This window comes from Harpegnathos saltator, unplaced genomic scaffold (assembly GCF_003227715.2).
Source record: "Harpegnathos saltator strain DR-91 unplaced genomic scaffold, Hsal_v8.6 scaffold192, whole genome shotgun sequence".
NCBI lineage: Eukaryota > Metazoa > Arthropoda > Insecta > Hymenoptera > Formicidae > Harpegnathos > Harpegnathos saltator.
Window position 1 is genome coordinate 525823 of NW_020229975.1, and position 14527 is coordinate 540349.

At 47.6% G+C, this 14527-nt stretch overlaps 1 protein-coding gene across 2 annotated transcripts in view; it reads left to right on the forward strand.

The window, feature by feature from the left end:
- The window catches only part of LOC105191982 (lachesin), a 143455-nt gene that overhangs the window by 103562 nt on the left and 25366 nt on the right, over positions 1–14527 (forward strand). The window contains exons 2-3 of one of the 2 annotated variants that reach the window (XM_025297894.1): positions 6518–6594; positions 14087–14294. In XM_025297894.1, coding sequence (XP_025153679.1) covers positions 6568–6594; positions 14087–14294 — 235 coding nt within the window. In that variant the 5' untranslated portion in view covers positions 6518–6567. The remainder of the gene's footprint in view (positions 1–6517; positions 6595–14086; positions 14295–14527) is intronic. The other variant, XM_011155823.3, reaches the window with a different exon arrangement.

A 14527-nucleotide genomic window follows, 5' to 3' on the forward strand; every position in this document is an offset into this window, starting at 1 on the left:
GGGTCAGATAGCGAATAGCTGGCTGTAACTCATATAGATCATTTATTACACCGTATGCTGGAATCGGGAAGAGAACGGTTGAAGCAACTCCGCCGGTTTGATAACGCGGTATATTTCACGGCGAAAAGTTTAAATCACAATTATCGCGCACTTATTTAAGCGTATCGCGAATTCGTTCAGCGTATTTGACATGTGTAATTTACATTGTTCTTTGCCTCTCATTCGGAAATTCTCGCAGCGTTTGTTAAACAGTTTAAATGGGAGAATATCGCTGAAGCGATTTTTATTCTTCCCTTCCCATTTTGCTTTCTATTTTATTCACTCGGCTTACGTATTGATATTTTCGATATAGCTGACCGATTTCCAATGTGATAAATGTATCAGCGACAAACTGACCATCACTGCTACCGCGTGAAACAATTCAATGATGACGCTATCTTATTGGTATATTCCGACGAGTAGCATTAAATGTAGCTGTAAAAATTTATTAAATGTATCCGATTTCCGAGTTATTAAAAAAAAAAAAAGAAAAAAACTTAAAGTCAGAGAATCCCACTTTGAAATACGAAGTTGGAAAACAATATGAAAATTTCCTGAAATTTTTAACGAGGAATTGAAGAGTCGATCGCACGAACGCTCTATCAGACGATCGTATATACTCGTCGGAAAAACATTCTGAATTCTACTCCTGAAAACTTTTCTTTTGCGTTTTTTCCCCCTCTCCTATGGTCATTACCACCGCTATTCATTTACCTCCTCCATTCTTCCTCCTGAGAGATTACCGCCTGATCTTAGGATTGAGGAATTAATTTTACAACAGGAGGCTCTCAGACTGTCGTTAAGCCAGTGCCGGCTGCGATTGTGTGCGGTTCATGCGAAAATTATTGTCGATTTTAACAGCTCGCTATTATTAAGCGCGTATTGTTTCGTCTCGCGCCTCTCGCGTTAAGAAAAATCCGCATTCTCGTTAGACTGCGTACGTGAAAAGGGTCCTTTCGTTGACAATACAAAACTTGCATCGGACGATAAAGTTTCAGACCGCCGCCGACGTCGGAACTAATCGCCGTTGCTGGCGCGCCCAATTGAATCCGTTCATGTTCTTTATGTGCGAATAAACGGTTAATGATTCAGCGACTCACGTCCGTTAGACCGTTGGTCGTTAACATATCCGTCTGTCCAGCCGCATACGGCCCGGCACTTTCCTACCAGGGAAACTGTATGACAGGAGAGTAAATTTTCCGGTCGAGCACGGTTGCTGTAGTATCGAATTTCGCACTTTCGCGACGCGAGAACGGAGTGCGCGCGAGACAGACCCGGCGCTCTGCGATGTGCATTTCCCGAAAACATAAACGTAAAGAATATTATATGAGCGTAAAGAAATTAAATTCACGTAGCGCGCTCGTGCTCAAGTTTTTCCAACGTTCGCCGATTTTTCCATCACGATTCGCGTGCTCGCCGTGCTTCGCCGATTTTTCCATCGCGATTCGCATGCTCGCCGTGCTTCGCCGAAAAATGGCAGGTTACGAGGTAAATTCACGAACCCGTGAATCATGAGAGACTACGACCTCTGTTAAGCTGGCACTCTCACAAATCATAAAAAATCGAAATGTGGACTGCGGCAGAATTAAGCGCCAAATAAGCGATGTGCATCCCTGATTTTAGCGCTCGAGCAGTTTAGCAGGAATTCGCGTTTTTGGAAATGGAGTCGCCGTTCACTCACGTCACTCACCTTCAACATCTGCGCTTCCCGCGAGAAGAGAAAACCGAGCTGAAAGGTGTACGTGCTGCAGCTTTTAGCGCTTCTTATATTTTACCTACTCGTAATATAATATAATCTGGATCTTTTTATCTCAGCTGGTAGCTTAACGAAGGCGAGAGACTACGGGCATCAATACGTACGAGCGCACGTAGATCGAAAAATGCGGCGGGGATTACCAAATCGATGTACTAAACGGGTTTAACGGGGCAGGAATAATTAGGGTGTTGGCACCGAGCCGAGAATCGGCCTCGCAGAACAGATTTGAACTGAGAGAGGGTCAGCGCTCGTGCTCTATCTATTACACGCATTATCACCCTTAGCTCCGCCGTGTGCGCCTCGTTTGTGTCTGCAGTAAATATCGCGCGATTAAAGTACTCGCCGCGATTATGCCGAAAGGATCCCGCACAGATATCCTGATATCGTTTTACGCGTGTAAACATGACCGGCGGCGCGAGCTCTCGCCGGATCATAATCTTTCAAGTTCCAGATATTCGCGCTGTGTGAGCAAAGTTCAAATATCGCCGTAATTGACGCGTATGAATTGCAGCGGTCACGTGTCCCCCTCCCTTCCCCCCCCCCTCCCGTCCCCCGTGGGGACGTCCTCTGTTTCCACTTTTCCCGTGGCAATTTTGTTTAACGGAACAACACAACGGTGCGCGGCCACGTAGTGAAAGAAATTGCCAATATTTCGGATTGTATTTAGAGCGCTGCTGTTCCGTTTTTGTTGGGAAGACACGGCTGCATATCGTAGCGCCATTACAGGATTGGTAGTCCGGTCACCAATTTCGGTTCCGTATTGATCAACGACGTCCTCCCCCCCCCCCCTCCCCGCCCGTTGGCGCGGCGGGGGCCACACGGATAGACACGGAGAAAGAATTTATGTCCATTTGAGAAATTACAAGTATCATTCTCGACGTTTTTATATCGCGGTCGGCGCGGCGGCGCGAGCGCGTATCGACGGACGGCGCAGTTTGTAACGTGTCAAACGTATAAAGTACGACGCATCGTCGGCCGGGACGTCGGTCGGCATCAATCGCTTAGCGGGAATGACAGATGAGAAAGAGAGCGCGACTGTAAAACTGTTACATCGCACGCAACGCAACGCTCGGATTTATGATCGCGCGGGCGATGGCTCGCTCGCGGCCGGCCGCTTTGCGCATAAAAAATTCAGTAATAAAGAGAATTATGAACAATGTCATGATAACGGTTCATACGAATTTCATTGACGCGCCACGAGCGCGCGCGTCAAACAGTGCAGTCGGCACGTCGAGGCCGTTACTTAACAAGCGGGTTAAACATTTTCGATAGTTAGTCACCGTCATCGCTCTCTCTCTCTCTCTCTCTCTCTCTCTCTCTCTCTCTCTCTCTCTCATTCGACCGCCTAGCTTTTTTCCCGCGGCTTTTCGGAACATATTATTTAGCGGTATTACATTTCGATTAAATGACGTTATTCTACGTGGTACAACGTGGCACGGTAGCACGTGCGGCGTATTGTGAGCACTTCGCCGCGTAATCATGAACATCGCTCACCCGATTGTCCACCGTCGCTGATTGTGTTTTTTAAATATACACGCGGCCGATGTTGCGCTGTGTTTTGCTAAACTGCCGGCTGCTCGTCCGGATATCTCGTTTATATTTTCACGTCGTTTCGCGTCGATGAAACGTTTCTTCGTTCTTCGGTGTTCTGTTATTAAAGAGACTCGCATTCGGCGAGAAGTGAAACTTTATTATCGATTAAGCGTGATCAATTACATCGACGTTGGTCGACGATTTTAGCGGGCAATCTGTCTCGCGCGCGCGCGTTTCTTCGTAGCGATAATTTAAACGGGTTTTCGGCTAAATATCGCGCGCGCGCGCGCGTGAGATATAAAATTGTGCGGAAGATCGACCGCTGCGCTGCGTGTTAATGAGCGAACAGCAAACCGCGAGTTGCAAACCGAGAACGAGACAAATGAGGCGTTTTTCTTTTCCTTTTTCCTTCGCAACATCATGGAGCGTGTATGCGCCGCGAGCGGAAGATTTTGGATCTAAATATATTTTGAAACTTCCTCCGTTATCGTACCTAGTGATGCATAATCAACGCGGCATTTACATAAGTGCATCGAGCAGGCGCAGTCAACCGCGATAGATCGAGCCCTGCTAGACCGAGCCCTGCTTCTACCGAGATGAAATTTTCTTGGACCGTTTATCACGCGGATTGCCTGTTATCTATTTGTGTCCTCTCGGTCGGGATTATTAAGCTTCGCGGCGTTACAGTTGAGCAGATTCCGGCATTCACCAGTCGTCAGTTTCGTTAGACCCGCCGATCGTCGATTGTCACTGCATCACAATATTCGCTCTTAATCAACGAAAAACGGCGAGCACGAATTGCAAACCGTCATAGATTACATTTAGCAAATTGTTCGCGCGAAAGAGAGAGACAGAGAGAGAGAGAGAGAGAGAGAGAGAGAGGGAGGGGGGGTGAGGAGGGTAGGAGGGAAGAGAAGGATAACGACAAACGTTTTCGTTTCAGCCAGGCTCAAAATGAAAATCCGTGCGAACTCGACTCCAAGACTGTGAGAGAATTACTTACCATAAATTATTATTGGACGGCGCTCTACGAAATCTACATACTCCTTGGGATTAACAATTCTACGTCTCCGCGTTTTAGCTCGCTGGGCTGATTCTAATGGAACACACATTCTCGTCTCATCTCGATATTTGCACGGCTCTCTCGCGATGCCCCTCTCTCGAGGTGCACGAGGGGAAGCGTCGCGTTTTAATATATATTAGTCATTGTAAAAATGGTACACTCGGCGCGAGAGTACGAAGGGTGACACGAGCATCGACGTAAAAATGTCATGAACACCTTGGACTAGCTTCTTGATTCTGTAGCAAAATATCGATCGTAATATCTCTTCGCGAACGACTACGCAGGCATCGAGAGATGTCTATCGGTTCGACGTGAAATGTTACATTATTATTTTTCTGGTGGCGCGCCAGCCAAACGTGAGTTCCGTGGAAGTAATGAAAATTCGTCCCCAGAAATTCGATTTCTAGGTCAGAGCTCCATCGGCGACGGGTTTTCGTTTAACTTCCTTTTTCTGCCCTGTCAATTTTTGCGTTGCCCTCGACGCGAGCTCGCACGGTGCGCAGCGCAACGTTAACAAACGAAATTCCATCGCCCTGTAAAAACACGTAATATTCTCGAGTCGTATCTGATCACGGAGCTACGCCTTTGCGCTTTGCGAATCGCCGGCGCGAAATGCCGGCCGTAATAACGACGAGAATGCATGCGCACTCGTCAGAAGCAATTAAATCGGAGGCGAGGACGCGCAGAACTGCCTTCCGCGTTTATAGTTTCAATATCTATTTAATGCGAACGCCGAAGGTATATGAGGTGCGCTTTAATTGTCTGGCCTGCTAAAGCTTACGTGCGGAGCGGCGCGTTTTAGAAAGCAATCAAATTTTACGATCGCCCTCCTCCTGCCCTCCCCTGCGCCGCCCTACCCGCGCAATTTATTTTATGAAAGCGATCTTCTTCACCCCCTCCCCCCTCCCACCGGCGTAAGTTTTATGCCGCACTACTATAGGTAACTCTCATTGTATCGAAAATAAAAATTTATCGCAGCGGAGACATGCGGAATATCCGATGCTGGACAAATATGATCCGCTGCAAGCGCCCGCGTCTCTCTCTCTCTCTCTCTCTCTCTTCAGCTGCGGCTGCTTACGTCGCTCATTCCGCAGCTGCAATTGCCTGTCCTTCTGCAGTTCCGTAGCTGCAGCACAGCTCAGCCGATGCTGGATGTTCGTTCTGCGACTGCAACCGCTTTTGCGTCGCTCATTTTGGCTCGCGGCCGCGCGCGGCTGCTCATTCAATCCGATCTATTACAATGGTCGTTTCCCTTCGCGCCGGCGAACAGCGCGAACGGCGGGATAAATGCGGCAAGATCTTGCCCGACGGCAAGAAATCGTCCGTCTCTCTTATTAATCGTTAACACGGTGAAACACGAAATTTTCCCTTTTCCGCGCGTCAATTCTTCTCCGTTCTGCCTGGACGGGCGTTCGGAGCACACGGCGGATCCTCAGCTTTCATCTCGATGCAATTTTTTCTCAGGCCTCATCGGCCGGCGCTATCGTACAGGCGGCGATGCACTTTTACGTCGCGGCAATTCATCCTTACTTTTACTAACGCGACCGAGCAAGGCGCTTCTCGTGCTACAGACAAGTACCATTCCCGCAAAAAGTAACTCGAAAATGAAAAATCGAGTGTCGGCGGACTGACGTGTTATTTTTACCGAGAGTGGACGGGTACGAGAGGTGTCAGAAACATAATACCGCGGCGCTAATCATACGGTATAACGTATGAGCGCAACGGGGAAGGACTGTAAGTTGAGCTGGCAGATATGCGACTGGCGAGAGTGGCTTAATGTGCAACGAGGTAAATCTTATGAGCGTCATCGCGCTCGTTATTATAATTAAGAGAAATTGTACGCGAGAAGTTCGTGGTGTAAGAGTGGTGTACGAGCGAAACGCAGGGTTGGGAAGTAACGCGTTACTTGTAACGCCGTTACTGGTATCGTTACTTTTTTGAGTAACGATTAGGTAACGCCGTTACCTTTTTTGTGTTTGTCAGTAACGAAAGAGTAACGGCGATACATTTTCTTTTTGTAACAAGTAACGAAATGTCTGTTACTTTAATCGTTACTTATTAATTTTTATAAAATTAAACTTAATTTATTTAATTTCCATGCATTTCTTGTTCTACGCTGGATTTAGTGAGAATCGATAAAGATGGACTCACATATTGTCATCCATTGGCCGTAGCTATGAAAGCAGAAATGTTTAAAAGAAAGGTAAGTTGGTGGTAATTTGATTAACACATATGCTCATCAAACAACATTCATCTGATCAAAAAGAAAAATCAATGTGTTCGCATCTAATTTTATTGATCTAACTTTAGATTTTGTGCTACATTCGAAAAAGAAGAGTTGATAATTGCCAGCTGTTTGCACCCCAAATTCAAATTGAATTGGTTAGCCGGAGATAAGCGAAAATTTGCGCAAACATATTTAGAAGATTTATTAGGAATTCCTTCAGCTGATAATTCTTTGATGTCTGATAAGCTGATGATGATAACGATGACTTTTTTAATTTCAAACAGCAAACATTAAGTGAGGAACCTGCCTACGATGAATGGCCAAGATTTTTAAAGTCAACAGGCACTAATGTCCAAATATTAAATTCATATCCACTAATTGAGAAACTTTTCATTAAGTACAACACTTAATAACATAAGATAATAAAAATATTTAAATATATATATGGTATATATTTCTAATCATCTTATGTCCAATTTATATCTTGTCTTAGCACCTTTCTTATAATCCTGGATTTACAACGGGAAAAAGTAACGGAAAGTAACGAAGTAAAATATCGTTACATTCAAGTAACGGTAACGCGTTATTTTTTTAAGACCAGTAACGGTAACGAATTACTTTTTACTGAAAGTAACGGTAACGAGTTACTTTTAAAAAGTAAATTTTCCCAACCCTGGCGAAATCAAACGGACACACAAAAAAATGTTTCGCTGGTTTCCAGCTAGAATTCCAAACGTTACAGCTAAAATGTTTCGCTGATTTTTGTATCTGCTGCAAAAATTGTCTGTGGTACGCAGAATTTACAACAACAACAACAACATTCTAGCAACAACATCCGCAGGGAGATTTAGGTCCCGTGGCTAAATATGAATCACTGCGTTAGATAAAAATAAGAATGCGGTGGCGCAACTCGTGCCGCTCGCGTTTTAGCACGCACGCGTGTTCACCTCCCTGCCGGTGCGTACATGCATAACAATTGAACGCGAGCGGCATAATATTTTGATGATACAGCTAGAAAGATTGGACGGGTTATACAAACAGCGCTAGGTGTAAGAATCGTACATTCGATTTGTCTTTCGTCGCCAGTCTTTTCTGTCTACCACAGACACTTTTATTGCACGTTTGCTGACTATAATTTGACCGAAGTGCCACAAAGAGATGTTCTTGCTCAAATTTAACAAACAGTCAGTCATAAATTCTCTCTCTGTCACTTATATTGCTTAGGTACAAAACATATGCAATATCGTAGCGCTTGCCAATCATTTAGCCATTTCAGGCTTTAATTTCTCGCACCTAGATAAATTTCGCCACGACTACGAGATCATTTTCCTCAGTGGAATTCGACACTCCCTTGCTAAGGAGATTATGGAAAGGAATATTTATGCAAGACCCTCACGCCCTCGTCGTGCGACGAGGGACCAGACAAACAAATTAATAAAACTGAATGATACCACGAGTGTGTACGTAGCGATAACATATATAAATAATATCTCGCTCTTGCTCCCGTTGAGTGAAATAATCCAAATAATTAAGTACATAATAATAATAATAATAATAATAATGAAGAGCGCAATTTAAATGACATTCGCCGCGACGAAGTGGGGAACGCGCATCTTATACAAAGGCAGTTGTTGCTGGGATAAAAAGTAAATTAGGAAGGAGCGCGCGAGAGTGTATATAAGTGATAAAAAAGTTCCAAGTGTTTGGAGCAAAGCACGAGCCAATACTAAGCTAGGCGTCGCTCACGGGTCACGATGAGCGCTCGCTTCAAACGAATGTCTTTTAATTAGAGGAGAACGAGAATTTACAAAACGTGACGTAGCGCTTCGTATGCCTAGCCGTACCTTAACTTTCAAATGTATAACGTGACATCGTTGGTGGTACATTCTGTCTCTCTCTCTCTCTCTCTCTCTCTCTCTCTCTCTCTCTCTCTCTCTCTCTCTCTCTCTCTCTCTCTCTCTCTCTCTCTCTCTCTCTCTCTCTCTCTCTCTCTCTCCCCCCCTCTCCGTCTCTCCCTTTTTCTTTCGTCTCTCCCCTCTGTGCACACACTGTCGCGCGCGGTGTATTCGCGTTATACGCACACAAATAAAAAGCGCTAGCCTCTTTAACACGTCGGGGACGATGCCTGCATTTCACGTAACCATCATAACCTACGTAAGGTACGGACTTGCCATAATAAAAGCCCAGAAAGCGTGGGAAGTTTCAGCCCAAACGATCCCCTTCGAGAGGATCTTGCGCTGAAATAGACGTAACCCAGTTTAAAAACACGCCGGAGAGAAAAAAAAGGAAAAGACAGCGTCGCGCACATTTGAGCCAACGCGAGATGAAGTCTCGCGGTATCAGCGACGTTCGCGAATTTATTCGACTGGGATCTTTCCTTCATTGTATTACATATCAACCGACTGGCTATATATTAACCAGGCGATTGTTTCCGACTAGCGACGCGCGATTTGTAAGTAACCGGGCGTCGTCTTGATAAAATTAATTGCGCAAACGTTACGGCCGGCCTCATTTGCAATTTTAAAGATCGATCGTCGGCGATCAGCGCTGCCTCCAAGCGAGAGGCAATCAATCGATTAGTAGTAGTAGTAGTAGTAGTAGTAGTAATAGTAGTAATAGTAGTAGCAGCAGTAGCAGCAGCAGCAGCAGCAGCAACAGCAGCAGCAACACTGACGCCAATGGATGCGGACAAATTTGCATTCTGTCGCCATCGACGGCACGGAAACGGGGGAGCGAAAGAGGACGGATAGGCAAAAGAGATCGAAAAGAGAAAAAAAGAAACAAGAACGTTGAAATATTTAAGGTACAGTCATTTCGTTAGCGCTCCCAGGTCGGAGGGTGGAGTGATTCGAGGCTGAGTGATTGACAGAGTTCTCGCAGTTGGCGCATTAGGGGGCGAAAGTGGCGGGACGAACACAGCGGAAGCGGAAGATAATGGAGCGCCGTGCGCATTACGGCGATGTCATAAATCGCGACGTTGTAAAGCGCGCGTTCGTCCCGTGTAAATCATGTTCTATACGTTAAACCAAAATTACATCGCGCCGTTACGTGACACGCACATGCGTCAACGCGCGCGCATTTATAGCTTTTATATATAAATATATAAATAAATATATATATATATATATATATATATGATACGCGTACTTGTATATCATCCGAGAAATAAAAATACATAGCGATTGCTGTATTCACGTTTGTACAGGCGGCTGATTAAAATTTACGATTGCTGTTCTTTCATGAATGCTGCAAAGCGTCCCGTATCCCATAGGAAGATGGATCAGCTGAGAATTACTAGAAAACAGATTTTGCTATCGGATACGGGATGCGCTACGGGAGACTCATCAAAGCTCTACTCGTAATCACCCATCAAAGATCTACTCGTTTGTGAAAGGTTGTTGAATGCGTTTCCTCGATAAAGTCACCACCGGTAGATTCGTAATATTTTACAGAGGTCGATTTAGCCTACTTATACGCGGAACTCGGTCTGATTAATTGTTACGGCAGAGACGACGAGCTAGCATCCGCTTAATTAGAGGCCTCGCGTAAGTGAAGCCCAGCCAGTCTCACGGCCGCTTTCGCTCCGCGCGCGCGCGCGCGCGCGTTCACTCGGCGCGTTTCTTGATGATGCACACGTGCGTGAAATGCGGACGAGTCAAGAGTCGAGAATACGGCTACGCTACGCGACGATGCACTTGTCAAATCCGGACAGGCGAATCGGGGAGGAAAAGCGCGTATTTGGCGCGCGGTTTCCATTCCGCTCGGTCCCGCGATCGCATAGAAACGCGCGGACGCTAGGCCGCGCTATGGCCACGCCGTGGACAATGAATTTCAGACGCTCCGTTGACGCACTCTGTCCGAGTATTTCATGGCTGACTATGCTCTCGGACGTGAGACATATTGCCGTTCTCGACCGGTGGATTTCAATGCAGATTTTATGTTCGCGCGGTAGACACGCATCAGCGGTTTTCGAAAAGCGCGTCAGATATCGGTCAACCGAGTCGGACGAGCGAACACACGAACGAACGGACGGACGGACGGACGAACGAACGAACGAACGAGCTTTGTCGCGCTTCGGGATTCATGATTCTTTTTGTTTTTCTCCTTTTTTTTTCTTCTTTTTTTTTTTGGAATATCAAAAATTTGACGCGGGTTCGCATCTTTAAAATTACAGATTTGCAGATACGTAATATCCTCCGGACGCAGCGGCCGGCGGCATCCTGCCGTTGCTGCCTCGATTTTGACGAACTCGCACCCTCGCGGGTCGAGGAAAGATTCGCGCAGATTCACGCGATCCGATCGGAGGGGTGGATGTGTCCGAGGGGTAAAATGAAATCCTTCGTCCGTGCATAACCGATCGCAGGCGTCTTACTCGCGCGGAAACGCGTGCGTTAATCGCTTGCGTAACGATCGCGAGCCGCGGTTAGTTAGTCAGCGCGGAGCCGTGTTGACGCTTGATTAGGTACGACCAGCGTGTTGCCATTGTTACCGCGAGGCCGCAGTGCGGCTCTTAACCTTTAGAACCTGCAGGCCAAAGGTGGGATTGCCAGGCGTCCAGATTGCAGCCGGACAGTTGAACTTCGCGATCGATAGCCAGCTGTCTAGCTGACACGAAAAATATCCCGCGGATATTTTGCACAATGTCGAAACAATATATTCCCCGCGAACGAATATTCTTCTTTCTCCTCAAATACGCTCACGGATCTTTTTACCTTCAAATCCGGCAATGCCAGTCGGGAAATAGCCAATCGCTGCGCGCGCGCGACGCGGCGACGCTTCACTCTTCCGCGCGTTACGATGCTGACGGATGAGGACGCTTAAAAACGCTGTTCGCACATAATGAGCGTTCCACACACAGAGCGTCGGCGCGGCCGGCTTTAAGCGCTGTTAGCAGACGGTGAAAATTTTCGTCGGGTGTCTACAAGCACCGTTCGCACTTTAAAGGCCAACACCTCGCGCGCAGGTCGCTACCGAGTACGCGCGCCGTGTACAATCGCGAATAGGTGAAGCTGCATGAAAAGAACGGTAGCTGCCGTAAGGCTGCCCCGCCGTTCTTCCCCTCCCCGCGCCGGAACGGCGCTACGTTTCCCGCGCGCTATTAGCGATATGTACCTGTTGTAAACGCACGCGCACGCTGCAGTATCGTTTATGAGAGGCGCGCCGAATAGTTACAGGAAACTGAGAGGCTGAGCGTTAGTCGGACTGCTTAATGATTTCTCTTGAGGAAAAGTAAGGGAGAGGGAGAAGTAAATCGGGAGGGAGGAGTAAAGTCACACGATAATCCGGCTGACAGGACGAACAAAAGGAGAAACTCGGCGGAGAGAAACCGGGCGTAATGGCGAAATAGATAAATATCGGCAAGCGGCCGAGAACAAAGTGGAGGGAGGTTCGAAGAAAGATTAAAGAGGGGATTTCGTAAGTAGACGCGAGAATTTGCTCCTGGTCTGTCGGGGGGATGGCGCGGGGCTTCTCCGGGGTGGCTTTGTCGGGCGAATTCTTGCGGTTTCGGAGCAATTACCTTGACTGAACGTTAACGATCGTTCGTAAATCAGGATGGGATGGTGGACGGCGGCGGCGGCGGCGGCGGCGGCGGCGGCGGCAGCTATTCCGTCGGCAGCGATGAGCGCGATTGTAGTCATCGCACGACCGCTGAATCGCACCGGCGCTGAATTTCACCTGGAAATTCGGCCTTATTTTTCCTTTCTCCTGGCACCCCCTCACTTGTAGGAAATATTCTCCCATCGAATATTACGTTATTTTCCTCCTCTCCTCTCAGATCCTCGGAAAACAACCGTAAATTCCGGGCGTCGTCAAAATAACCATTGACGCGACCCGGCGCGTTTCAAGCTGAACTCGTCGTTAACGCGATTAATTCTGCAATTCCTCGACGATATTTCCGTCCGACGTATTTTTCCGGACAAATCTCACAAGCATTCTTTCCCTTCTTTCTGAAAGCGCGGAAAATTTTGCGCCGGAAAACGCAAATGAATATAAAATGCCGTCTTTGAAAGGGAAGTCGGAAGTATTGTCACGATGACGAGCGCGCGCGCGCGCGCGCGACGGCAAAGCGCTAAGTCGCCTTTGTACACACGACAATTCTAGCTTAATGCAAAATGCACGTGCAATTGTATGCCGACAAAGTGCTCGATGGTAGGACTCATCCGATGGAAACTCGTCGGATTTGAGGATCCAATGACGCTTTGTCATTAAAGTCATTACGTCATCCATCAATAGGTACCTCCTAAGCCTGCTGGGTGCGCAATTCAATGCCAACAAAGCCGCATTTACCGATTGTACTACGCCTCACAATAACCGGCTATGCAGAAACGTTTGAATGGCAACAATGTCCGACTACGGTTTGTAGCAGAGTAGCCGATTTCTCTGTGCGTAACCATCACTGCACATTACCGCATTACTTGACCCGAGCCGTCTTTATTAGTACCAAATGCAATTTTGTTTTCCCCCCGAAATCTCATTTCGCCTTTGCGTACGCTGCATGTGCGTGCGTGCGTGCGCGCGCGCGCGCGCATGTCGCAGCGTGACAGCCGAGTAATTAAATTTTCACGAGCGCGCCTATAATTTCTTGACATTAGCAGCTTTCGCCAATTCGCCGTGATTTTCAGCAAAGATCCCCTTTGTCCTTTCCCGGTGCCGTTTCCGTTGGAGCTGACTGCTCGGTAAACGGCCTTTGTGTGCGCGAGTAATGAACGTCTATAATTCCGTCCTGCTTAGCTCGGACGTATTATAAATTCAGCTAACAGTACGCACGATTTCAATCACGCCGTCGAATTCATCGAATGATCACTCGATTATGTATGCAGTTTGACCACAATTGGCGGTCGAATGATAAATTAAAGGCCGGCCGAGATTAAAAGCAGAGCCCTAGCGCGGAACGCTTCTCTCTGTCTGGCGGAAACTTATCCCAGTGCAAGCTTATCGCACGGCAATTTTCGAACATTCGGCTGACATTCCGGAGTACAGCCGCAAAGTTTTACACTTGGCACATTTACATGCGCGTAACAGTTATATCGAGCGCGGCGAGCGAAGTTCGTCGCGGCCGCGCCGGTATCAAATGTAAAGTCATCGCGCTAACGCCAACGCGCGCGGCGGTGATCCTGAAGCGCGGGAGATGGCCGGGGAGGGGCCGGAGGGCTCTCTGCACTTTCCATCGCTCGACGTCGAGCTAGGATAATGCACCGTGGGGCTCGCGGCTCGCGAGAGAAAATGGATTCGCCGCGATGTAACTTGACTTGTAAACGTTCACGCGGGGAATAAATCAATCGTCGTGGCGCGCGAAAGATTTTCAGCATCGGAAGGTTAGGTAATTGCCCCCGAAGCGTAACGGATTACACGCGTTTTCGCGGTGTCGTATGACACACCGCTCACCGGCCCGGAAAACAAAAGGCCACGCGCGGTGATGGATGGGTTCCAGACGATTGAAGCACGGCATGCCGGCTTTCTGTTTCAGGTGGCATGGCTGCGGGTGGACACGCAAACCATCCTGACGATAGCCAATCACGTGATAACGAAGAATCACAGAATCGGCGTCACGCACAGCGAGCACAAAACGTGGCATCTACACATACGTGATGTCCGCCAGAGCGACCGGGGCAACTACATGTGCCAAATAAACACTGACCCGATGAAGAGTCAGATTGGTTATTTGGAGGTTGTAGGTCCGTCCCATTGTGCCTCACGCGTCGAATTAATATCGCGGCCGGAAGTCCGGGGGCTGCGTTTTCCGACGGGAAAACAAAAACAACAAAAGGCCGCGAAGAGCGGATCCTTTGTTGTTTTCTCCCGCTATTTTTCCTCTTCTCTTTTTTCTTTTTCTCTCTCTCTCTCTCTCTCGTTTTTATTTTTTTCTTTCTTTTTGCCAGATTCGCGTGTTCGCGGTTCGAAAGTTGAA